Source organism: Aphis gossypii, chromosome 1 (genome assembly GCF_020184175.1).
Source record: "Aphis gossypii isolate Hap1 chromosome 1, ASM2018417v2, whole genome shotgun sequence".
NCBI lineage: Eukaryota > Metazoa > Arthropoda > Insecta > Hemiptera > Aphididae > Aphis > Aphis gossypii.
This window is the reverse complement of record NC_065530.1, coordinates 9783767-9811333: the sequence shown is the minus strand read 5'-3', so window position 1 is coordinate 9811333 and position 27567 is coordinate 9783767. Positions and strand designations below refer to the sequence as shown.

General features: G+C 27.5%; 4 protein-coding genes and 1 long non-coding RNA gene across 8 annotated transcripts in view; 3 read left to right on the top strand and 2 right to left on the bottom strand.

The window, feature by feature from the left end:
- The first annotated feature begins 1059 nt into the window (after window positions 1–1059).
- Window positions 1060–13229, top strand: LOC126549845 (uncharacterized). 2 transcript variants are annotated; one of them, XM_050200236.1, is made up of 2 exons: window positions 1060–1954; window positions 13134–13229. In XM_050200236.1, the coding sequence occupies exon 1, from the start codon at window positions 1229–1231 to the stop codon at window positions 1934–1936; it is 708 nt and encodes a 235-aa protein (XP_050056193.1). In that variant the 5' UTR covers window positions 1060–1228; the 3' UTR covers window positions 1937–1954; window positions 13134–13229. The 2 variants fall into 2 exon arrangements, with proteins under 2 accessions (XP_050056193.1, XP_050056197.1); XM_050200240.1 differs by lacking the exon at window positions 13134–13229 and adding an exon at window positions 2318–2342.
- LOC126549245 (uncharacterized) lies at window positions 6013–6432 on the bottom strand. The gene has a single exon (XM_050197887.1). The coding sequence runs from the start codon at window positions 6430–6432 to the stop codon at window positions 6013–6015; it is 420 nt and encodes a 139-aa protein (XP_050053844.1).
- On the top strand, window positions 8371–9723 carry LOC114123360 (uncharacterized). The gene has a single exon (XM_027986293.2). The coding sequence runs from the start codon at window positions 8371–8373 to the stop codon at window positions 9721–9723; it is 1353 nt and encodes a 450-aa protein (XP_027842094.2).
- Window positions 13230–13822: 593 nt separating the features above from the next.
- The window catches only part of LOC114123361 (sodium-coupled monocarboxylate transporter 2), a 33153-nt gene continuing 19408 nt past the window's right edge, over window positions 13823–27567 (bottom strand). The window contains exon 12 of the mRNA XM_027986295.2: window positions 13823–15948. Within this exon, the coding sequence (XP_027842096.1) occupies window positions 15746–15948 (203 nt within the window). The 3' untranslated portion in view covers window positions 13823–15745. The remainder of the gene's footprint in view (window positions 15949–27567) is intronic.
- Window positions 16685–21579, top strand: LOC114123362 (uncharacterized). 3 transcript variants are annotated; one of them, XR_007603878.1, is made up of 4 exons: window positions 16685–16902; window positions 19358–19549; window positions 20660–20816; window positions 21438–21579. It is a non-coding gene; the product is annotated as an uncharacterized LOC114123362 (long non-coding RNA). The 3 variants fall into 3 exon arrangements; XR_007603876.1 differs by lacking the exon at window positions 21438–21579 and having other exon boundaries at window positions 20660–21430; XR_007603877.1 differs by lacking the exon at window positions 21438–21579 and having other exon boundaries at window positions 19347–19549; window positions 20660–21430.

The window sequence follows — 27567 nt, the reverse complement described above, 5'->3', positions numbered from 1 at the left end:
ACCTACAAAATAATTTGCAAATATCCATGATTTTAACGAATTTTTGTCAATATTTGAATTTAAAATGTTGATAAAAAAAAAAGGTGCATATATATATATATAATTTTTAAATCACCATAAGACTAACTTATGAGGAACTTTGTATCAAATGTTTTTAAAAGTTTTTTTGGGAACCCAACATTTTTTTATCAACACTTCAAAAAATTTTTATAGAAAAATCGAAAATTTCATTTATCTTTAAATACCTAGCTCCAATAAGTCAAAGTATTTTGAAAATTTAATCGTGTATATAGATAACGCTAATATAAACATGTGGTGAAAATTTGAAGTATTTACAGTGATTAGTTTATGAGTTACAACTTTACCTTAACCGTGCACAGACGTCAGACACAAAAAAAAAATAATAAATACATAAATCATTGTAAAATCAATACATTCATCACTTCTTTTTTATACAGCTATACAATAAATATATTAAAATAAAGCTATATTTTAATATATTTATTGAATAATATTATAGTATTATATACCATGGTACATGGTACATGGTACATGTAGTACCATTTTATTTTTAACTTTCCAATTCCTGTGATATTTTTGTATTAATTTAATTTTGATTCGCTAGAGTTAGGTCCATAATTTATGCTATAAACCCGCTCCCCGACATTCTCTTTAATTTAAAAAAAAATTGCACGACGATTGAATAAGTAGTTTCGGAGATTAGCCCGGACAAAAAAAAGCGACTTAATTTTATAAAGTAGTATAGATATTGTAACTATTTTACTTTATGTATCCTGCAATGACAGGCCTAAACAAACAAAACAATATTCGTCTTTCATAAGCCAACAAACCTGTGTCTCTTAATCTATTATAGGTTTATCTATTTTATGTTAAATTTGAATATTATTATACCGCAAGTGTATACTTTACTATACAATGTAGTAAATAACATTTAAAAATAATTTAAAATTGTTCATATGGTTCGAAAAAAAATGTATTTTTATTACACACAAACTATACAAACATCTGTATTGTTGCTATTGGCAACTGCATATAGTTATGAAATAAATATAATACCTACTGTCGGTATAAAATCTCACAGTATCAATTCAGCCTTCATACTCTTCACAGTATTGAATATTATTACAAAACGTACGTTTAATAATCGTTCAATTATTTTGAAAGCATAAAGCTTTATAACGTAATTATATATTTACATATTGTAAACATGCAGAACATTACATACGAAAACGACGAGAACGACAAGACTCTGCAGTCTTCGTCCCCATCGACGGCCTCGACTTCCGAGCCAATAATGAAACCGCAAGACGGACAAACAGAAAAAGTCTCGACTTGTGAAAATTTATCGACTGCAAAACGACCTTACGGGTCGATGCCGAATTTAACGGCGTCTATAACAACCGGTGATGACACTGCAGCCGCGGTCCAAGCGCCGACTGTAGCCGTTGCGGTACAGCAAATTTCCGCAGAACCGCTCGAGTCGGAAAACTGCGCCGAACCGCAAATGCGGGAAAACATCGGGTTGATGAACGCGGCAGTGGTGGTGCCACCAGCAGCTGCCGCGGAAAAAGACGTGATCCGATCGCCGTCGGTCACGTCCGATCGGAAGGTTTCTGAAGGACCAAAACACGACGGATCGGGCGAACTGCAGGATGCCAAGATGAGCCGAGACTTCGCCGTTCGTCTGCCGGGGAGATTATGGTATTCAATGCCAAACATTGCGATCCATTATACGGATAAAGTTTTTTACGAGACTACCGAAATCGAGTGCATTGCACCGACGCTGGTTTCCAGTGATTCGTTGACAACTGCGACAGAGCCCGCAGACGAGATTACGCCGGTAAAAATCAAACGTCGCTCGATGTGGAAGCGGGCGAGGAAATTCGTTCGTCGCGTTTTTTGTTGCGCTGCGTGATGTGTTGGTCTTACCTACGTCAGTTTATTTCTTATTTTTTTCAAATGGATTTCTTTGATATTTTTTAGTACTTATTTGTTCTTTATTTCTATTATTGCAACATGATCGTGTTATAAAAATACTATTTTTTTATTTTTTTCTCATTTTCTCATTATTTTTAACTGAGTATATAAATATTTTCTATATAAATATTTTATTTTTTTTCTAAGTCCTTATACACCTTATATTATAGTGCCAGTATTAAGATGAAAAATTATTTCTTTTCGAAATTGTTTTATTTTTTAATACAAAAAAATATGTACCTATATGTAATATTTATAGTAGTTTTTTTCAGATAGATATTATTATTATTTTATTAAAATCTTTTTTTCCGTCGTGTAGACGGATGTACAGCAAATGATTCCACACACGCGAAGCCCGTGATAATATATTTGTTATTATATACGACGATAGAGAAAAATGTCGAAACTTCGCGCTAAGTCCGCATGCGTATGCTGTATACCCTCGGGGTAGGTGTGTGTTCTGTGTACTATGCTACGAGCTCAAACGCTATATATATAATATATACTATGTATACTGACGGGCCAAGTAATTGAACTGGAACCCTCTGACAACCGAACTGTCAATGTTGTGGACGTTGTGGTATATCTTATCGGGAGAAAAAATCATTTTCCCTCTCTCGGTGTACACACACACACCGTGAGGTCTATATGTGTATATATAATATGACACCTCTTCACCAACACTCTATCCTAAATTTATCTCTAATGTATAATAATATGATAAAGTGTGTGTGTGTGTGTGTGTGTGTGTGTGTGTGTGAGGGATAATTTCGTGTAATTACTGTACTAATTATTTTTTTGTTGCCCGTTAAAAATGCCAATTCCTTATGACTCAGACTTTGTTCAATACGTTATTTAATATTCGATGGATGATGTTCTAGATTTATCTTAAGTTTTCTGTTGCCCGGAATAAAAATTCTGATTCGCAGCAGTATATTATCAGGTAGGCAATCTACCTGCGGTAGATCGCGGACCTAGTGGTATTTGTACGTAAGTGTATGATTTAACTCTAATAAGGTATCAAAGTTATACTAAGTTTGACATAATACGGTAGATTAATATAATCAATTAATACATAATCCTAACCTAGGTTTTGATTCTCAAAAATCTTGAATAACCCGGCTTTGCCCTTGTACATTTTTTTGTGTTACCTACTATAACTTTTATTTTATCAGTTTTTATATTATTACAGTCTGCTTTTAGATGTTATGTTGATCCTTGGTTGCCCATGTATTGTAATATTGTAATTTGTTGGCAAAAAATACTTAACATTATGGTGTTATAAAAACCAAAAAAAAAAAAATATTTATATTGAAATATTTTATTCATTTCAATAACTCTTTATAAACAGTATTTTTGGTACTGCCTTTTGGGGCTAAAATAACCAAACTACTGGCAGAGCTTACTCTAGAACATGTGATATAGAACTGTCCATGTGAAAAACATTCTTCTCTCAAGTCAATCCCTGTCATGCTCAATGATTGTCCTTGAGACTTATTAATAGTTATAACAAAGCAAACTTTGAGAGGGAATTGTATTCCTTTTAATTCAAAGGGATAATCAGTTGGAGTTTTTTAATTCTCGGGATTAAAACTATATCTTCTCTAGCGCTTCCAGTGATAACTATAGCGTTTATTACATTAGAGCTTTAACTTGCAATCTTGGTTACTTTCTGATCCAAATTTTTCATACAGTTCATCATTGAGGTACACCTCAATAAATACCAACAATAATTGTCCTGCTGCCACCAGCTCACATTCGACAACCATATTAATTAGTTTTTATTAATTTGTAAGAATTTAAACAATTTTAGATAAGAATTAAAAATAACCGTACATAAACTGGGGTGCGCATATGAAGACGCATTAATAATTAATATTCGAAAATAATAAGTAAAACACCTTGTCCTCGTGTATGCGTAAATGCGTAGAGTATTTTACGACTTCATGTTATCATGTTTTATACATAATAATTAGCTGTAATAATAAAGTGATAAATGTGTTAACACATAAATCAAGTTGTTATAGCAACCATTTATAAACAAAAATTAAAAACAAAATTTCCATCGTAAATCTCAAAATCCCCGTTTTAGCAATCCTTTAAAATGCGAATTTTGAAAAATCCTTTCTTAGTGCGCCTATACGTTGCTTAAGAAACCTCTGTACAAAATTTGAAGTCCCTATACCCAGCGGTTTGGTCTGGGCGTTGATGAGTGAATCGGGGCGGTCTCCTATATGTATATAGATATAAGAATATCTCACCAAAACATACATGTAAAATGATAGCCAAGTTCAATACTATAATATATGCCCTGGTTGTTGACTTCAACGACAAAAGAAGTGAGATCTAAATGGATGCCAAGTTCAATGTTCAGTCCAGAAATTTATTTATAACAACATAACATATAATTTCTTCTTATCACTTAGAATAATGTTTTGAAGCCTAAGGTCTGACTTGGCTGGTTGTCATATACGAATTATACAACTAAAACAGTCATGCAAGAGCACTATGTTCCATAGCTAGTTTCTACCAGCAAGTCAAATTTTTAGAAGGATAAAAAAGAACTCACAACTTTAGAATTTGCGAAGGCTATAACATAATTCGTATATGGAAACCAGCCAAGTCAGACCTTAGGCTTCAAAACATTATTCTAAGTGATAAGAAGAAATTATATGTTATGTTGTTATAAATAAATTTCTGGACTGAACATTGAACTTGGCATCCATTTAGATCTCACTTCTTTTGTCGTTGAAGTCAACAACCAGGGCATATATTATAGTATTGAACTTGGCTATCATTTTACATGTATGTTTTGGTGAGATATCATTACTTTTTGTTTGTAAATTATCAATTGCTACTTATTCACGATAACATTTTTTGTTAAATTATTGTATTTTCCTACGTTTACGGGTTATAATTGTCTTTTTTGTATTATTATTTATATTTTCTTGTACTTGAATTGAATCAATATTTATTGAATCAATCATTTCTTGATTCATTATTTTGACCGATGATGAGAATATTATCTATGTTTTGGAATATAAATAATATTTATATATATTATTATATGATTATCTAACAATTTTATTTGGTTTTTTCTTTTTGTTTATTCTTAGTACTGATAATTTTCCCCGAAACGACTTCGTTTCGATCGTCGATAAAAATATTTTACCATGACGTATTCTATAAATACAGTTTATTACTATATACTATAATTCAGTTACTAACATTAATAATAGGTATTTATTATAAAATATTTGTTTTATACAGAGTATCCTATAAAATACAATTTTTGCTATATACTATAATTCAGTTACTAACATTAATAATAGGTATTTATTATAAAATATTTTCTGTTGTATACAGAGTATAATACTATAATATATGTAAAGTTAATATAAAATTATTTTATCTTCTTTTGAGTATATTATTTTTAATTATCATAATTTTATTTACTATAATTTCTACTGATGGGTGGATAATTCATAATTGTAAGATTAATTATTTAATTATGGCGCGCGGGTCGCCAATATCGACACGACGACACATATCGATTGGACGTATTTTTGGAGCCGCTATTTAAAAATTTTCAAGTTTCTGATTTTTTCCTTTATATTAACCTAACTACCTATTTGTATGCCAAATTTGAACTTTCTAGGTCATCTGGAAGTGGGTTAGAATTTTGATCTATAGGTGAGTCAGTGATAAAAATGACGATTTTGGGATGTTAATATCTAAATAACGGTTTGAGATATGTTTATGAAATTTGGAAAACATATGTATCTAGTAAGTCTCAATATATGAGCCAAATTTGACATGTTTATGTGGAATAGTTTTTGAGTTATGAAGGGGTCAAAAGTGGCTCCAAATGGTTCGTGTAATATTACACACGGTGCTGCTCGCCAGTTCTGTTAGCTAGAACTTGGCTTGACACGCTGCCGCGTGTCTAGATATATATTATTATGTATATATATATTTATATTTTTATCTGCTAGAGGGCGCCACCGATGTAACTCAGTTTTTGTCAAACCTAGATAGAATCAAATCATTTATTTTGTCGACTTGCTCATTTGTTGGTGACAAAATAGCCCTTTCTTGAAACCATTTCAATGATTTAGAAGATATATTTTGAATGTTCGGGTACACGTTTTGAATCAATTTTGTTATAGTGGGTACTGAATTACAGAAACTTTTAATATTTATTTTATCATTCGTTGCTTGAAATTCTCCTTTGCCTATTAAAAGTAAATCTTTGACAAAATTTATATTATCTTGATCTGTACATAGCACTCTCATATTATTTTTAAGTTCTAATATTTTTATATAAGGCCATAAGTAGGATCTTTTCAATGACGCGTTGACTTCATCAGCTCTTGTCCCTCTTGTAACCACAGGCTTCGGAAATAAAATAAATCTGCAAAAATTTATGGTCATTAGGATGATGTGGAAAAAGACTGCCGGCAACGTGGTAAACCTGACCCTGTACTTTAAAGGTAGGCATAAACCCTTTATGAACTACCTGCTTGCTTCTGAATGAAGTCATTTGGAAAGCATTGTTGTAAGAACGAATTTCGCGTGTGAATTGTTTATGTTTTGTGTGACTTCCATTAAGAAGGGAATTCAATGGTTCTGGTGGTATAATTATATCATCTAATTTTACTTTGCAATTAGAGCAACATAAGGTTTTGCATTCGTCTTTCCATCTCAGAGCAGAACAAAACTGGCAAACTATTGTAGGATTTCCTATAAAAACTGATGGGTCATTTTTGTAATCCACCGTTAACACATAGTTCATAGCAGAATAATCTTTTCTAAAAATATTTACAAATCTAACGTTAAAAAGTGGACTGATGACTGTACGCCGTCATCAGATTATTATTACCGTCCCGTCTAAATCGTTGATAATATTATAGATAATCCATGATGCTTGTTCACTATTATAGTATTATTATAGTTTATCGGCGTATTATTTGGTTTTACTCCGATAACGAAAAATATCGAGATGTTACTATCTAGACGTATAGAAAATATTTAATTGGAATCGCTCATAATTTAGAACTACAGCAATATATGGACGGGGACTAAACATAAACTAAACATTAAAATGTTAAAATTCATTTCTGATTTAATTTTTTTATATTTTTAAGATAATATAAATACAATATGGACGGGAATGGTAGACTTTGGAGTGACCCGATACCAAATTTTGAATCATCCCTAGTATGTTCGCGAAAAACTGTGATTTTTCATAATTGCAAAAAAAATATACATCGGTGTCTGGGTCGAAGTCCGAATATTTTGAAAATTTAATCGTGTGTAGATAACGCTAATATAAACAATTGGCGAAAATTTCAAGTACAGTAATTCATTTTTAAGTTTAACTATAATAGGGTGGGTTAATAGGTTCTGACGATTTATAAAGTACTGTGATTAGGTACTAAAGTAGATAAGATAAACTATAGTACGGCCACAGAATAACTGTGATACGGCTAGCAAAAAATGAGCCGTGACCGACGCGTTACTATAGTGCGGTCCACGAAAAGTAGGCCGCGATCGTCGCGCGCCTACCGGCCGTTTTTAATGAAACCAGGGGTTCTCCGTTTGAGAGTATTATTATTATTATTTTATTATAGTACAGATGGTTTTCTGACGGTATTTCATCGCATTTTAGAATAAATTTTCGTAATTTTGATTTTGTTGACTCGTTGGTATGTTATCACAAATAATAACAATAATTAATATTAGGCGGGAAAACGTTTGGAAACCCGTACCGTAAATCGGCCGGTAGGCGTGTGACGATCGCGGCCTACTTTTCGTGGACCGCACTATAGTGATGTATTTTAGCGTAACCAGGGGTTCTCCGTTTGAAACTATTGGCGCACTATTTATAAATTCAGCTGTCATTTGTTTACGCTTGCTTGTTAACCTAACCTTACATTATATTTTACGATTTTTCGAATCCCTTATACGTAATGTCTGTAAAGCCTATAATACGTTTCACAAAAACGTGCGGATGACCGCCGCGCGCCCAGTGGCCATATTTTCTCGTAAGTGGTGTCCAAACTGTTCCAAAATGAATAGTACCTATCAAACCAGTGGCACGTAATAGATATCAAATATTGAAGCCCACTGGTTTTCAGAAAAATCGACACATGGCACGCTGCGGCCATCTCTACGTTTTCGTGAAGTGTAGTGGAGACGTAATACGCCAGCGGCTAGTCCGCTAGTACTTCCACAACCGTTTACCTGTGAGTTTGTGTGTACGTTTTATCGATTTGCCTGTGCTAAAAGTATTTTTTTGTTCGCCTTTTTCTTTTTTTTTAAAAAAAAGTGTTTTATTGTTTGTTATACATTTATAACAATATTTTTATAATGGGATCTCAACAGGATATTAATTCCCAAACTAAAAAAGTAATTTATAGTGTTTACAATTACTTAAAAGTATTGGCTACCGACCAAAATTTTCCCGAATTTGCTTATTTTTTCCGTAAAACTCGTGAAATAACTGCCGAAGCATGTGGTGTTAGCCTTTGTAGTGTCCAGCGAATTTGTTCAGAAGGAAAAAAAATAGAAAGAGATGACAGACCCTTGACTTCATTCAAATCGCCAAGAAAAAATTGTAAACGGGTAAAGTATACTAATAATTTAGATAGTTTTGACAACGACGTTATAAGGAGAACCGTTCATAGTTTTTACGACAATTGTCAATTTCCTACGACCTTAAAAATGTTGGCAGCAATGCGTGAAAAAATCAACTATCCGGGTTCAAGAACGTCCATGCAAACCCTTTTAAAAAATTTAGGTTTTAAATTCAAAAGATGTAATGATGGACGTAAATTTTTAATGGAGCGGAATGACATTGTTACTGCTCGAGTAAAATTTTTAAGAAAAATGAACGAGTTTCGACGTAATAACGATTCAAGGCCAGTTGTTTACTTAGATGAGACATGGGTAAACCAAAACCAAACCCGTGGGTACATTTGGAAAAATTCAGACAATACTGAAGAACTCGAGGTACCAACAGGGAAGGGCGGCACGCTCATTGTGTGCTATGCCGGGTCACCGTCATTTGGTTATGTCAACAATTCCAAACTGGTATTTTGGTGCAACTCTGGTAGTTCGGCAGACTACCACTCACAGATGAACGCCACAGTGTTTGAACAATGGTTCATTGATATGTTAGGTAATTTGGAAGAACCGTGTATTATAGTAATGGACAATGCCTCATATCATTCAACGTTAAATGAAGATTACCTTAAGAGTAATACTAAAAAGGCAGATGTTCAAAAATGGCTCCAAAACAAGTCAATACCATTTACTCTTAAAGAAACATTGTGCGAATTACGAGAAAAAGTAAAACTATCGATGCCAAAAGAAAAAAAATATAAATTAGACGAGATAGCTTTACAAATGGGTCATGAAGTGGTGAGACTGCCACCATATCACTGCCAGTATAACCCTATTGAAACGATTTTTGCACAAGTTAAGGGAGAAGTCACTGAAAAACATCATTCGTCCAAAATTGCAGATGTTGAAATGTTGGTCAATAATGCCTTAGATGGCGTGACAAAAAAAAATTGGGAAAAATGCGGTGAACATTGTATAAGAGTTCAAGACGAAGACCTGGTGAAGGAAAGGCTAAGGGACGAAATTTTGGAACCCATCATTCTTACCGTAAATCACGACGACAGCTCAACTGACGATGATGACGACGATGACTACTAATATTGTATAAAAATTAATTATTATTTTTTATTATTTATTATTTTTTGTATATATTATTTTCATTGTATATTTATTAATTTGAATAATTAAATTGCATGTAATATAATAACACCTATTTTATTTCTTCAAAAATATGTATTTACGAAAAAATAATAATATTCATACAACAACCTAATCGTCCTAACCTATGGTGATATTGACTGGCCAGGGTAGGTCTACCTAACCAGTACAGGTAGGGCTGTCGGGCTATGTGTCTCGTATGATTGTCACAAACCCTTAATATAATGGTGTTATCAGCTTCATAATGTGTAACTGTATATGTGATTATTGTAAAGTATAAAAACTTGATTTCAGTGTTATCAATTAGGATTTTGTGCGTTTGTATGTGTTGTTGTTGAGGACAACATTGTGTTATTTATTAATTTTTCTGATAGCCGGCACCTACGGATAGGTAAGGCGGTCGGCGCTTCCGTTGTTGTTTTTTGACCGTCTTCGGATGAACATCCTGGTCTTTTTATGTATTTTGGTGTGCATGTACTATGTGTCCGAGCCCAGTTGCAGCTGTGTGTCGTATTTTCCAACATTGGTATCTATGATTGATATCTTGCACTTCTTTGTTGATAATTATCGTTCGGAGGCAATTTAGTGTCTATTGTTTTAATTATATTTCCTCAGCAGGTAGTCAAGCAGGTAGTCAAGTTGTCAGCAACGACACAAACAATAATCGTCGCACACGTGGTTGGTGAACTTTTTTCCGTTGTTGTAGTCAGTGCTTGTTGGTAGATGGTAATTGGTAACGGCTGCAAGGTAGTCGCACACACGCGGGCTGTACCTTTTAATTGTAAAGTATTAATATTTGTAATTACAATCCCCGGTGTGGTCGCGTGGATGAAATCAGCTACCTATTGCAGTCCTCATGTTGTGAGTATATGCCGACGGGCTTTGTGTTCATTATATTATTTAGTTACCGTTAAACTGTTGGTTGTGCCGTTTAGGGCCTAAATATTATTATAGGTACAACTATTATAGATCATTATTGGGGTTCTATTATAAATTCTTATTGTAATATAATATAACTTGTTTGTCTTTGTTAACGATTGTTGCACTGTTATAGTCAATCATATGAATATTATTTATTTATTTATTTTATGTTATTTATATGCATTATTTATATATATTTGTATATATTGTAAACTATTGCAACTGGTTCCACGATGTATTAGTAGTTTAAAATATACAGTCCACTACATATATCAGTTTGTTGTATTTTATAGTAGGGTAAAGAAAATTTTTTTATTATATTTATTAATCTTTGTACCTACACAACTGCATTAAGGGTATCCTAATAGTCCTATTAGTCGAATAAAAAATTATTCGATTGATTATTTGAATAAAAAATTATTTTTTATTAATTTATTTTTCATTTGATTCTTCTAGATTTTTTTATTCATTTTTCATTATTAGGGATGGCATTTAAATATCCTAAAAAATCTCAAAAAATGCCCTTAAAAAATGAGATAAAAACTTAAAAAATACATTTAAATTAATTTATTATACCTTAAAAATTGAAATTTTTTTTTTCATATTTTATATTTTATTTTTATAGTATTTGTTACTTGTTTAGTTCTGGACGCATTAATTGGTTACAAATTCAGTAATAATTATCAAGGCCTAGCTATGATAAAATTGTTATTGACGACAACTTGGTGTACTATCTCAGCCCTTTTCATTATTCTTCATAGTCATGTTAATCTTAAATGATTTGTAGATAATTTTAATTCCGACTTTGTTGAAAATTGAAACCTGGTGTGTTTCTTTTTTATTGTTATATTATGTGTTGTCGAAAATATCAAAACTAAAATTCATAAATAATATTGTTTTGTATGAGGGACTTATCTAACTGGTTTAGCACTCAATATTGATATGTTACCCACACGTTGGGTTTTACTGTTTTAGTAACATTTTTATTATTATTTTAAATTAAATCTGACTTAACTTAATGTAACTATATTATAAGTGCTGAAATGTTATTTAGTATACTATCGACATTTGATATCAACAGTTCACTATCGTTATTTTCATTTTTCTATAAGTGCGTAAAATTAACACAGTTATGGATATTTATTTATTTATGGCGTTTGGATATGTTTTTCCATATACGAATAAACAAATTATCACAAAGTTTTATCATGAATCATGATCGTTGATTACGATATTATACGATATCGTATAATATGTTATTGAATTACCTATTTACATTTATAATGTACGTAATTAAATAAATAACATCCTTTAGTAATTATAAATTATGGATGGGAAATGTAATTTCCTTAAAATACTCAGTTTCCTTAAAAGTTGCTTTAAAATATTTTTTAACCAGCTTCGAACAAAAAATTAATTAAAAATCTTAAAATTAAAAATTAGAATTATTATACGTATATTCCACTTCTTCAAGGGGCCTATCATAGTGTTCAATGTTTTACCTAGTTCAATCCATTGTTTGGACACTGTCGAATGAGTAAAATTATTTGTAAATTTGCTTCTCGAGAGCTCTGGCTGACTGCTCAAGTAATGCTTGCTTTTGTCATTCGTCACTGGCTGGCTTTTTGGTCTTTTGGAAGTTGCCATTATATACTATTGAGATATTAGAATAATTTCAAATGCATATTAGTATATTAGTTGTCTGAAAGGTGAAAACTACAAATACCTTAGTTTTTAAAATAAAATAAAATATAATAAATCAACATTCGTAGGAACATTCGTATACGAACCCGATCCGTATGATTTCAAGAATAGGCCCTCAGAACACGGGACCGGCGTACACCTGACGGCCACTGAAACGGCGACAAGACACGGAGCAGCGGTGACGCAAGCAACCAACGTTATTGCCGCCGTGTGGCCACGCGCAATATCCAATCACAGCGCCGCACCGTGCGAAACCAAGCTTATAAATACGAGTGCGGAGCACAAAGTCTTTCAATTTTTTGTTTGAATATTATTTGAATTGTAGAATCATAGTGTAATACAACAGTGGATACTATAAATAAATATACTAATATTTTAAAATATGAGTAAAAAAAAAAAAAAAAAATAACAGAAAATTATTTTAAATCCTCGTATTTATTTGGCCTTTGAAAATTTTGTATTATTTTTATTTTCTAATATTAAACCTCTGCAAAGAATCTCTCAATTAGTATTTCACAGTGGCTTGGACGTTTTCTATTACCGTGGTAAAATAGAATTTTAGTTGTTCTGCTGTTCAATCATATTTTATCGTGAATTTTGAAATTAAATATTGTATAAAATCTAATAATAATTTAAGATTAATATGTTGAAATTTAAAATATGGTCATTAATGTAAAATTATAGTCTATTAATTTATATAAAATTCAAATACCATTCATTCACAGATCGTTCGCTGTTCTTAAAAACCACTCAACTTACGAACTTGAAATTTGGAATAGTAGTAAAAAATAATACCCACATCATTGCAACATCAATACATTCATCACTTCGTTCAGTATCAAGCAATTTATGCTGTTCACAAACACAAAAAAAAAAAAATAAACATGCATATAATTATTGCACGGAGTGTCACTGAAATGTAAAACCAGATTGATGTTGATAATTTTAATTCAAACATTATGAAATTTCAAATTTTAATACTAAAAAATCTATGTTTTTATTTCTATTTCCTGTAACTGCCAATATTTTTTTTGAATTTTAACTACTTATTGAAAGCATACTAAAAATCGCTCTATCCCCGGCTTCGGTCTGTCCAAAATTTAAACAAATATAACGTTTTTAGAACAATTTAATTTAAAAATCATTGATTTGTTCAATGCCCAATAAAAATGTATTCAATATAAAATAAATTATGTGAATGTTTGATGGACGTTTAAAGAATATTTATTTTATACTAAACGGTATTGGATGAAGATTAAGTCTAGAAATGTTCATAGTGTATTTAACGAACAGTGGTAATTGGTAAATAAAGGTTTATTAAGCCTTAGAATACATACATTCTGTACAGTATACAAACTAATTAGTCCGTAAATGTAGTGCATTTAAGCACTTAGACTACATAATAAAACATGTATTGAATGCAAAATGTAATAATTTATTTCAAAATACAGTAACTCCATACAAGAGGCGTCACTTTGGTAGCATCATTTTTACACAAAGTATATAATACATGTTTGTATATCCGTGTTTTTTTCTTTACAATATAGGTTAGGTTTTATTAAACCACCGAATTCTAGTGACTTTTTGTTTTTTTTATCGATAATATTGTCTTGTATTATAAAGTTTTTTTAAAATTTGAAATCTAATTAAAAACAAAAAACTGTAATGTAGAAATATTATACCTACAATAATAGTACAATAATATGTAACGTAATACATAATTAATATATACATAATAAGTACTAAAAACAACAAAACAATGTATTTGATACAGTTAGAAAAAAATATATTAATTTATACATAAGACATATAACATATTTTTAGTAAACGTTTTTTTTTGGTTTGGGCATTTTCATAGATTTCATACATTTTGGTTCAGTATAGTCCTTTAAAAAATAACAGATGCTCTTTTATATGTATATTCTATGCCCAATGATGCCACTGTGGTATTTCTACTTTTTAAATCTATACATACATAATATTCATTTATGCATTAAAGTATATAATATAATGTAGACATTTTGTTTACGAACAAATATTAAAAATACTGAAAATATATAACATTATAAATTATAACTATATAATATATATAATATATATATATGTATAAACAATAAATATCCTTAATACTACTGAATTATTACATAATATAATATTATTAAAAATAACATTAAAAACATTTTGTTGTGTTTAAAAATTAGAACAAATTAAACAAAAACCAAACAAAATAGAAAAATTAAACAAGTGGTAGGTAAATATTATACAAAATATATTTACTACAATCGTGTAACCATAATAATAATAATAAATAGTAATTGTAATTATTCGATGTATATAATCGTTTCGTATACTCGTATTATAATCTGGAGGAGAGTGGAGTACCGAAAGCTGGACCGTAGTCAACTCAAAATTTAAATCAAATTTAAAAATTACAAATTAGTAAAACGGAACCACATAATAATAATAATAATAATAACATAATAACAACCCAAACGCGTCGCATCATCTATTTATAATAATATTTTCAATATTAAACTTAAACAATAACAATTGAATACAACACCTGCGGAATGAGCAAAAGAAATAATGATGATAGACGAAGCATTAGCGTAGCTTAGCATCACACACAATTTGTTGGAAGAGTTTACAGTCAAAATCGTATGGCCTCCATTTTTTGAATTATACACTTAGCTCGCGGGCGACGGTATAGGTTAGGTTAGGTTAGGTTAACCTAACTTTTCTACAATATACCTATTCAATTGTTTGTTTTGCAGGACCGCGTCATTTCATGTTATTATTATTATCGTATACTTTACGTCAAATAAATATTAAAAATATAATTAACAATAAATTATTAAATCGAGTGACGCTATATAATACTAATATACAATTTATTATGGGGCACATGGCATAACCCATACCAGCTAGTAGCTACGATACCTGCAACATAAACGTGTGGGTATCTAAATAATATAATACTGCCTATAATATAATATAATATGATATATTATCACTGGTTGTGGTAGTGATTGGGGGGGGAGGGGTTGCAAATTTGGTATTAGGTTGCGTCTAAATTATAACACTAATTATATTATAATATAATACATTATCTACCTACCTAAAAACCTAATTATTATACCGTATTTGATTAAAAATTAATTCATTTCGTCATCATATATTATAAATTACGTATTTACGACTTAGGTACACGTCGAATAATAATACAAAGAAGACTGAAATCATTTTATGTTATTATGTGTGTTTGATGTACGGACATCGTATATTATAATAATTATTATTACGCGTAGGATTCCACGTATAACTGGACACACGGTTACTAGGATGAGTTTGACTTGATCGTAAACACGCTCGAGAGCGGCGTGGGCTGCGCCTCGTTGGTCATAGGCAGCGTACTTGGGCCGTTATTGTGTTTGCCGTCGGTGACGTACCGCTGTTTCTCGCCAGTGCACATGGACTTGACTTTAAGGCTCATGGGGTGCAACAGGTCCTCATTGGTCGACTCTTCTTTGCTCCACAAGTCTGTGTGAATACACATAATAGTATGTAAATTATAATAATTGCATAACAATATAAATAATGATAATCATCGGTATATGTAATATAATAACTTGTAAGTATTTAATAATTTATTGAATATTATCAATCAGTACCTAATCGCCAATACCACTAATGTTTAATAAAATAAAACGATATTTGTTGTTGACTACAAAACGTATTGTAAAAATTCAAAATTTAAAGAGCGATTGTTTCAACAGCCAATATAAATATATACGTATTCGTCATTATACATTTTCATCGATTTTTGTAATTTCCAAAATTTGTAAGTTACGACTTATAATGCACACGAATACATATTATATTATGAAAATAATTGTAGGTGATGTAAATATGTAAGTATTAAAAATAGATGAACAAAAATTGATATTTCAGAAGAAAATAATTATTACAGATTAGATCGTTAATTAAATTCTAACCTTTTAGAATTATATTATGGTATATTATTGAGTCAAACGGAAAAAATCTATGTTTTTCGATATAAAGTTTGCATGTTCAGCTTTTTCTTAAAATTTTTTTAACATCATAAATCTATATTTAAATATAGGTAATTTATGGTCAATAAGCAATATGACTTAAACGATATAGACAAACATTTTTATTTGGTTTTAACAGCGTTGTTAGAAAACAAAAAATTATGATATTGGCATAATGAGTATATTATACTATTATAGTTGCGTTACTGTTATCCCCACTCACCACTATGAAATCGTAAAAAAAATAAAATTGTTATCTGGGTAATACGTAAGGAATCGAATTTTTTCAGTAGTTACGAGCGTTTCTCTATAGCTAATGCAACTCTACTACCAATAAGATAATATGTTTTTTTTTCTGCTGCAGCAGTGGAATTTTTCTCAACATCAAACCTCGATTGCAGTAAAATTTAAACTCTGGACACTTTTCGGTAATTTTTCTGAGGTATGTTCGATTATTTTATTTGATATTTTACTGATTATACTATGCAAATAGCGAATTAATATTATTGTTACTAGGCATTTTATTTTTATTATATTTATCTGGTATTATATATTTTAAATTTAATAATATCGTATTGTGCAAAAAAAAAAAAAAAATAATTTTTCGTATTCGCAAACACTGCAAGAATAAAAATAAAATCATGACAGATTTCGTTATGAATTTAAATCGAAAAATCGTAAAATAGTTAGGACATTAGGTGATTATAATAACATATTATACAATTTTTAGACCATAATCAAAATAGTACAACATTCTACTCCTAATAATCAAATACAGATATACTAAATTACTAAATTCTTTAATAAATTTAATGTATAACTCGCACTTTGTGACGAAAATGCTAAATATTTTTAGTACTTAGGTATACGTAACAGTTTGGTACAATACCTACGCCTAAATGTATAATATGTATATATTTTATTGACTGAGAAGCATACATTGTATTTTAAAATTTCAAAATATGTTCAAAGGAAGCAAAAGTACAGTCGATAAAATTTAAGCCATTAGAGACTTACAAATAGACATTATCACTCACGTAAAATATTTATTAGATAATTCGGCCACATTATTATATGTATGTTACTAGGTTAAATTTACATAATAATATGCATTATTTTATTTAATCTTAATAAATTGGCCAAATATGATATGGTACATTTTTTTTATGAATCATAATCGTATCCTACGAATTATATATACTCAATAAACGTATAAAAAAATAATTACTAAGAGATAAAAAGAGCTTAGTTAGATAATTCAAATCTCAAATTTTTTAAATACAATTATTTATCTAATTTATGAATAGTGCATATAAAATATTATTAGAAATTAAAAATAATGTAATGAAAAATAAACACAGAGATTATATCGATGATTTATTATCATATAAATCGTATTTCTTAATTCTGTAAATTAGGTAGTTTTGTAGAATAGATATAATTGACGTAACGTTAAAGTGTTAAACCGATAGTTAAACGCAACTTTTAAAACTACAAAGCAGAGCAAAGTGCAATTTAACTATTCACCTTAGGTTAAATTTACGATTGATTCGGGTGACTGAATTTAAAAGAAATAATAATATAATAGACATTAGTAAACCATAATTTCATAGCGGATGAAAAACGATTCTAAACACAATGTTTTTTCGAATAAGTATTGGTATTTTGTGTGGTACAGGTTTCATGAAATGTTTGTAAATTTGTGTGTTATTTGGTAATTTAAAAAATCTCCAAGGTCCCAAATGAGTTCAATTTAGAGAGATATTGGTGGTATTGTATTGCATGTATTTGTTTGATGTTTTTTTTACTGTCATGTTTTTCAAAAATACATTTATTAGTTCTTTTTCTACTAAAAATATAAGCAAACTATAAAATCGTGTACACTAATATTTACATGTGACATGCTATATGATAAAAAATAAGAAAAACATAATAAATGTATATTTTGAATATTTTATGGTTTCATATAAACGCGATTACTGATGATACTGCATTATCTATTTAGTTTAACATAACGAAATACAGAGTGGTTAAAAATTACTTAAAAAAAAAAACATGCAATAATTTAACTCTTGCAGACTTTGGAATTTATACTTCTATCATTTTAATTATTTTTCGAATCAACTACATCATTATATTGATTGTTTTAATTTATATTTTATAACATATCTAAATCATAATAGGTTAGGTACACATTCGAAAAAATATGCATTGTTCAATTTGGAAGGAAAAATAATAATCTGTACTTGGATACCGACTGCGTCTCAAGCCTTTTATGCGGTAAATTATATTTAATCTCAAAATTGTGTTTAACATGCGAGGAAACAATTCAATACTATTATCCTATCAGTATTTCTCACTTAAGTACTCAATCGGACACGTAAATACGCCTTCGTGTGAAAGATAGCAAGTCTGGCGATCCCAGGGTTTATTTTAGAAACATTCCAATAATAATATGTAATATCTACATTTTTACCTACCTAGTTCTATAACATTAAATTTGTTTCATCGTTACCGACAGATACCTAGCTAAATAATTCCAATAGTGACTTGTATATTACTTATTAGTACCTAAACACACATACAACTATATCTAAATTGTTACAGTACAATAACTACGTGAAATTAAAACATTTTTTCACGTTTGTGATTACTAAAATAATGAGCAATAATATTGTTGATTCAACCGTTAAAAACGAATGAAAATATTTAACACAAAAGAGTGGAAAATTATGTTGTATGTACCTACATGTGTATGTTTTTATTATGAGTCAATTTTAATAATATGCTTTCTATACGATATATAGCACAACATTATTACGTGATGTGTCATAGTTATTTATTAAAATAATTATTTTAGTTTAATCATATTTATTATAAAATTAGATATGTTTTAGTGAATTTAAGGTCAAAGTTTCGAAGTGGCTAAGAATATACTTTGGGAAACACTTGATTCGGAAATACACGTGATAAGACTTCAACGCACACGAGGCTTTATCGTCAGTGTATTTGGATTACACAATAGTATAGGCTATACAATAGGAATATAACTGTCTCCAACGCCATCGCGTAATGTTCGTGCAAAAGAGGTAAGTTAATCGTTTTATAACAGTTTCAACAAATTATATAATTACTAAATTAATTTATGTAAATAAATATTATGTATCTATATGGTGCACATTTAAAATAATCTAAATATTTATTTTGTATATTCATTTTTTATAGTACCTACTTAATAAGTATTAGTTTGTATAATTTAAAAAATTAGATAATTTGAAATTTTGAATCATTCAATTTACTTTTACTTTTAGTTCAAGCTTATAAATACTTGTATAGTAAAATATCGATTATTAATGATTATTAATAAATAATAGGTAGGTATAAATTAAACTATAGATTTTGTTATTTAAAGTCATAATTAAAATTATTTTTTCATTAAACTCATAAAATAAATTATAATGTTCGAAGTTTAAAAGTTCATCAACACAATAAGCAAAATTATTTTTCTTAAAAATGTATTTTTAAATAGATAAAACTAAATGATTTATGACAATAATAATAATTTATTATACAAATTAATTTAACTCATTAAAAAAAAATATTATTTTTATTAGGTAATTTGAAATTTTGAATCATCCAATTTACTTTTACTTTTAGTTCAAGCTTATAAATACTTGTATAGTAAAATATCGATTATTAATGATTATTAATAAATAATAGGTAGGTATAAATTAAACTATAGATTTTGTTATTTAAAGTCATAATTAAAATTATTTTTTCATTAAACTCATAAAATAAATTATAATGTTCGAAGTTTAAAAGTTCATCAACACAATAAGCAAAATTATTTTTCTTAAAAATGTATTTTTAAATAGATAAAACTAAATGATTTATGACAATAATAATAATTTATTATACAAATTTAATTTAACTCATTAAAAAAAAATATTATTTTTATTAGGTAATCGAATTGCATTTTATTTTTACATTATTATAAACGTATATCCTCACTCCTCAGTCATAATCATTTGTTTAGTTTTAAAAACATGATTAATTTTTTAAAATATAAAAAAATCAAATTAGGTTAATCAAATATTTAGTAATTTATTTTTTTGGATGTTGAAGTATTGTATTTTGAAACAACACTAGTAAAATATAAATTAAAATAACATAATTTATTTCATATTATTTCATTTTAGATTATGAACGAAGTGATGAATGTTTTGAATTTATAATGTGTGTTTTTGTGTGTGTGTCTGTGTACAGCATAAATTGTTGGATTAATATTTCAAATTCAAAATTCAAGGATGGTTTACGATGGAAAAGTAAATATCTTTACTGCATCAGAGGTCATAAGTAAGAATTTTCCAACAGTTTTTTAAAAAAAAAATCGATTTTTTTTATATTGTCGTAATTCAAAATATAAGAACGTTCAAATTTTTACAAAATATGTTTAAATTGTGAAAATTTTCAAGTAATTTGTAGTTTAAAATTCATAAAATTGTTTGTATCTAAGGTTAAAAAATTCAACATAAGTTTTCCTTAAAATAGTCATAGAGAAAACTCAAGGCGTCATTATAAGAAAAAATGTTATGAGCCTTTGAATTTTAAATTTATACAAAATCGCGTAATAATAACGATTTTTCCTCAAACGATTTTCAATATTTGCTATTATTCAAAAAGTATAAGTAGTTAATACTTAAAAAATTTACCACTTATTTAGATTGGCATATTCTTTACATAGTTTAATTTTCAAAATATTTCGCTTATTTTAAGTATTCGTTTTTGTTTAGTTTTTTTATTCACCAAGGCTGATAAACCATCTCTGTTCAATTTAGTTTTTCGTATATAATAATAGGTATCTATCATAGAATTCAAATTTACTCATTTGACCACTATTTTTTTTATACCTATTTAATATTTTTAACTGTCGTTTTATTTATTTAATTTTTAATTAATTATAAAATATATTTACAGGAATATTAACAGTGAACCAGCGTTTTAATTGATTTTTATGTTTTTGAAAAAATGTTCTTTAGTTATTAGAATTACTCTTTTTTTAATGACAACCCATAGTTTTATATTTAGGTGAATGATATTATAAAAATGTTAAAAGAGTATCCACTTTGGAATGTGTGATATAATATTGCACTTATCTCAGTATGAAATACTAAAATTATAACTAAAAGTAATAAGTATGTATTTAATATTTTATACAACAATATTTCCATAGAAAATATTACTATACTGTAGAATGTTAAATGAAACTATTAATTGTTATTAAAAAGAAAAAACTTCTTAAACAGATAAAACAATGTATTTGAAAAAAAATGTATGAGATAATTATTAGTGTTCACTTTTAAAGTGATCACAATGTATTATATTCTATAGAGTTATCATAGTCATTATATTAACAGTTTAATACAATTTACAGGATATGACGTACCTTTATCAAAAAATATATTAGAGCCCATTTATAACTGAAAGTATAAAATATAAGATTATTTATTGTTGAAAAAGGTAATAAATTATATGGTATTAACCACCTAAATTAACAGCAAAATTAATTTATAGAGTCTATTAAAATATTACTATCAACTTCAATTGAAGAAATAATAAAATTAATTGTATCAAGTACAATTTTTCATTGGTTTTATAGCTTATTTTGGAAAAGAATTATTTATCATTAATTTAAGTATACTGTTTTAAACCGATTTATCTATGAAAAAAATGCAAAAATTATATGAATATACTAATTAAAATAACTTACAACACAATAATAAAATTAAAAACACGAAAGTAGAAATTAACGTTTTTAATCTTAAAAAGAGCATTACTATACTATACTATACTTATAAATTATAATATTAAATGGTATAGTAAAGTGAAAAGTAAAAATTAATATGATACAGCTTTGTAATCTAGTTAATTGTTAAAATAATAAGTATTCATGTTCGTTAAATTTATAGAGTTTGGTGAAAATCTTTATGATTATAAATAAGATCATAAGGAGTTGGTAAGTAAAACTTTTTTGAATTGTGTATATATATATATATAAATACGGTCGGTTCGTATACTACAAATAATTTCAAATAAGGTATTTTATTTTGTAATGAAACAAATAAAAAAAGAAAATAACTTGTAAAACATGGATGAATACGTGTAATCTAACATCATGCCGTTTGTTGGTCAAAAATTATTTAATTTTAAATGACAATGGTTGAATAAAAAATAGTATCCGGTATATATTATACATTTTTAAATACGGTAACAATTTTTTTTTTTACAGAACTTATGAAAGAAATTATAATTGATAAGAGTAGGAATAATTTTAAGGTGTACCTCGTTATAACAAACAAAACTATCTATAATTAAAAAGATCACAACCTTTTATTGTTATTTATAATATTTAATAATATATATATTATATATCCATTGTTCCTTTAAGTTTTTAAATAAATATTATCTATTATAATATTATAAGTACCAAACGAGTTGATGAGTAACATGTTTTTCAAATATTTAAAATAAATCACGTACATATTTTTATCTGAATACTCGGATATTCATATTTTTGTTGTTATTATTTTTTCCACTAGTAAATGGTAAAACTAGTAAAATCACAGAGCTTTTTCTAAATATTATATTATTAGTATAGTAGGTAGTGGACACTAAATAATATTAGGTACTTAAATTAATAACTATAGACAAATATTATATATAAATATATACTATATAGTTAAAATAATAATTGTGAACGTAAAAATGGAGCTACTAAATTAAAAAAAAAAAAAATGTGTATAATGTATGTACATGTAATTATAGAAATTATAAATATTAAAAAAAAAAAAAAAATAGCTAGCATCAATATAATAGTTTATAATCTGTGCGTGTTCGAATGATCTAATTTTCTAAAATGAAAAGGAACTGCGAGAGCCGTTTATTTTTAGGACTTAACATTCCTAATTATTATATTGTTTCACTATAATATAATTTTGAGATCGACTATGATTACAATTAAAAACCTATTTAAAGTGTAGTTAAAAAGTTAATATTGGAAGATTTTTTTAGATATTCAGAAAAATGTTCAACATTTTTTGAAAATTTAAACCAAATCAAATACAATTACATGTTATAATATTTCACCCATTTTAAGAGAATTTATATAATCCAACTTCTACATTTTATAATGAAGTGCGCGCATAACACAGTTTTCTGTTCAAACGGATAATGAATGACTAGGCATTGAAAAATGTTATATTAATATTCTGTTTAGCAATTATTATTCTCATTGTCATGCATTTAAGTATATATTTTAATACAAGTTATAGTTATTTTTTATTATTTTTAACGACTTAGTAAAAATAGCTCTTAAAACTAGTATTATGTATTTCATCTATCAAATAATGCTTGAAAAACTGTACAACATTTAATTCAAAAAACTTATTTATTAGAATTTCGTAAAACAATCGTATGAACATTTTTTAATACCTATACAACTTTATTATCGTTTTTATGTTATTATATTATATTCTAGTATTTTACCTATTTTATTGATAGAGTCACATAAAAATTATAAGTTATTAACAAAATTAAAAATTAATTATTTAAGTTATTATTTTTAGATTTTTAATGAACAATAATTAAATTGATTTTATAATGGTATATGTTTTTTTCAGTTATGTCATCTAGATGGTAAAATATGATATTATTTTAATTTTGCAGTAAATTTATGAGTAAAGAAAATATATCAATCTTACTAAAAGAAAAATAGAAAAATAATAATTATTTAGTTTTAATATTTTAATAATTTCTATGTTAATTATATAATTTTATAAATTTTATAATTTATTTAATTGAATTTTTTTCTTTTAAACTTATTATTATTAAGTTTCAAAATCTGAAACTGTCTGAAAGGTATTTTTATGAAGTTAATTATACATGTATCAATATTTACGGTTTTTACTAATGCCGTTGCCCGCTTTTAATATACTTAGTAGGTACATTTATAATTTACGTTACTTAAACTTAAAATTATACAAGGTTTGGTTAGATTTTAAAATGTCTTACTAACACAAATATTGCGGTAAGTAATCTTAAATTTGTTTAAGAACCATTTTTCAAAAAAAAAAGAAAAATTCATATTTTATAAGCATCAGGTATAATTAAGTTATCACTAATGCTTTGTGAAGGACCAACGTTTGATTTCTAGATGATATCTTAATTCTTAAGTACTATATTTTATTGTTTTAAAATTTAAGATGTTTGATACATTGAGTTTAGATTAATTATGATTTATTCAAAGTGTATACAACTCAATCAGTACTATCATTGACTAAACGTTAAGTTAGTTTACAGAAATATATAATTACCAACATTGAAAGTGTGGAGTCATTTTTAAAACAAATTTTATCATGTACTCAAAATAATAATACGATAATAATAATACACTCGAGTTGTAAATACATATTAAATACTTACAGCCATATTGTATGGTAATGTAAAAATTTAAACAAAGAATATTATCTGTATGAATTAGAGATTAAAAATGATAATATATTAATATATTAAATCATAGTTTTCTTTGTTAAGTTAGTCCCATAAAAATAAAAGTACTAAACGGGTATTAGGTCAATTAAAGGGTTATTGAATGGTAAAGTCGAATCGTCTGCAATTTTATCTCTAATTTGTTTTAAAGTACCTCAATTTTGAGCCCGATCTCCTTTTTACGTCTCACATGCTTCCACCAATTATATAGCAAACGAGTCATTAAGACAATTAATGTCAAACACTAATGCGGACCTTAACTTCATATTTTGTTGATATCTAATTTTGACTACGATGCGATTAATTATAAAATACCTTTTTTGCGACACGATTGAGTATAAAAACTTTGCAATGTTGCCATTTTAAATTTTGAACTATACTATATAAAAACATTTATTTAAATAATAATAATAATACAAAATTTAACATGTAAAAAAATAACATGATTTCATAGTTAATAAAATAGTTACATCTCATAAATTTGTTTGATAATAATAATAACAATAATAATAATAATAGTCATGAAAACAATAAAATCAAAATATGGTGTCCAGAAGTTTCAATTATATTCTTTGCCTCTTTCTGATAAAATAATTTTTATACTGTCTAAATAATATATATTTAAAAAAAAAATAGATACTATACGAATAATTGGTGTAATAATATTTGAAAATAATAGATTACAGAATTTTTACAACGTGAATGTGAAAACGTCGTATAAAATATTCTATGCTCAATCGTATCGCCAAAAAGGTATAATATATGCTCAATCTTGCTTTACTGCTAATTTTATGTTCTTTATTTATTTATCTCTTACTTATTTTTCTTTTCTTTCTTTAAACAATTGTTGTCATCATACTCTTTTGTACTTATCCATTATTTATGTAAATATTAAATATTTAAACGCATACTTATTAATATATTATATCTAAATAAGTGAAAAGAGCTCAGCCCATAAAAATATATAAAATAAAATAACCCTATAACCTTTAATAATTTAATTTATAAGGCAAGTACAAACAGGATGCAGCAATTGGTTAATCACTTATCAATTGATAGTCATTCTCATTTCTTTGTTTATATGTTTTAAATTATTATAAACATTAACAAATTATCGCTTTTCTAAGGAATATTGTGTTATTTATTAATTTTTGAACATGGTTTTTTTTTTTTTTTTTTTAATGTTTATAAGTGCTCGTAAAAATGATAATGATAGAAAATTTGAAGAATGTATTATATCTATAGCTTATATACGTATATGTTGTTAGTAACCTTAGATTAAAGTATAAAATTTTAGTTTTAATTTATAAAATTAAAGAACTATAGATTCATTATTAACACTTTTAGAAAAACGCATATTTTAGTAAATATACATAGTTTATATTGTATTGATGCTACTTAATACGTTACCAATTTTATTTTTAATTAAGACACTTATGTGTATAAGTATTTATGGAAGAGCTAATTTATTAAAGATAATATTAGCATTCGTTCAACACAATGGAGATACATAATATATAAATCTCTAATCTAATTGAGCGTTTATTGAAAAAATCTGTCAATCGAACTCATATATTGTACTCGTATTACGTTATACCTCACTGAACTGAACTTATCTCACCGGATTCTCAGTTATCATACAACACCATTCTTTTCAGCCATTATTATATAAGTCAAAATAAACCATTATTGGTTAAAAATGGACATGCCAAAACCTCACTAAATTGAACTCAAACAACTTACACTCAACACGTAAGTATACACAATGATTAAAAGCGATCAAATACTTTTTACAATTTAAGTTCAAATAGTTATGAAATTTAAAAATCGATACGATCTCTTACAACCTTCACTTTTCTAGATGTCTTATCTACAACTTTACCAACCTAAGCGTTTTCATTAACATAGGAAATTCTATAAAATACTAAATATGATTACAATTAAAAATTTTAACTATAAAATTTACCCAATTAACATTTATTGTTTTTGAAAATAATCAGAAACTTGAAGATCTTAATAAACCAAATAATGTAATTTATTTTGCTAATGTTTGACAAAAAAAATTTAAAGCTCCCGAAATTGTTGACTGAATCACTCAAACGTCTCAAACAGGGCCTGGAATCTATCTCCACCATTTCCCACTACAATAATGGCGTATTTATGAACGAATATTATGAAGATAATACCTCCCCCTTTTTTAGCTTATACTTAAGTGGTTGTATCTGTATTTTTTCCATTCTTTACTTTATTATTAGGAAATAAAATGACGTCTGGAATTGACAAGTTTAGTTATATTTCACTTCCTCAAAGAAATTCTAAATACACTACTGCCACTACCAAATCTGTTGTTCATGCTAACTTACACAACAAGCTCTGGTAACTCTTTACTGATTGTAGGTAATTCTTTAAATCATGGTATTTTTTTTTCAAGACCCATTTATTATAAACTACTATTAAATTGTTCATCAATCCTAAACATATTATTCTAAATTGATCTTTAAGGTATTGTATGGAATTTTTTGAAACTTGTAGCATTCACAGTAAAATACAATAAAATCAT

Excerpts from the sequence above, each read along its gene's own strand:
- LOC126549845 (XM_050200236.1), top strand. The coding sequence starts at position 1,229 with ATGCAGAACATTACATACGAAAACGACGAGAACGACAAGACTCTGCAG.
- LOC126549245 (XM_050197887.1), bottom strand. The coding sequence starts at position 6,432 with ATGACCATAAATTTTTGCAGATTTATTTTATTTCCGAAGCCTGTGGTT.
- LOC114123360 (XM_027986293.2), top strand. The coding sequence starts at position 8,371 with ATGGGATCTCAACAGGATATTAATTCCCAAACTAAAAAAGTAATTTAT.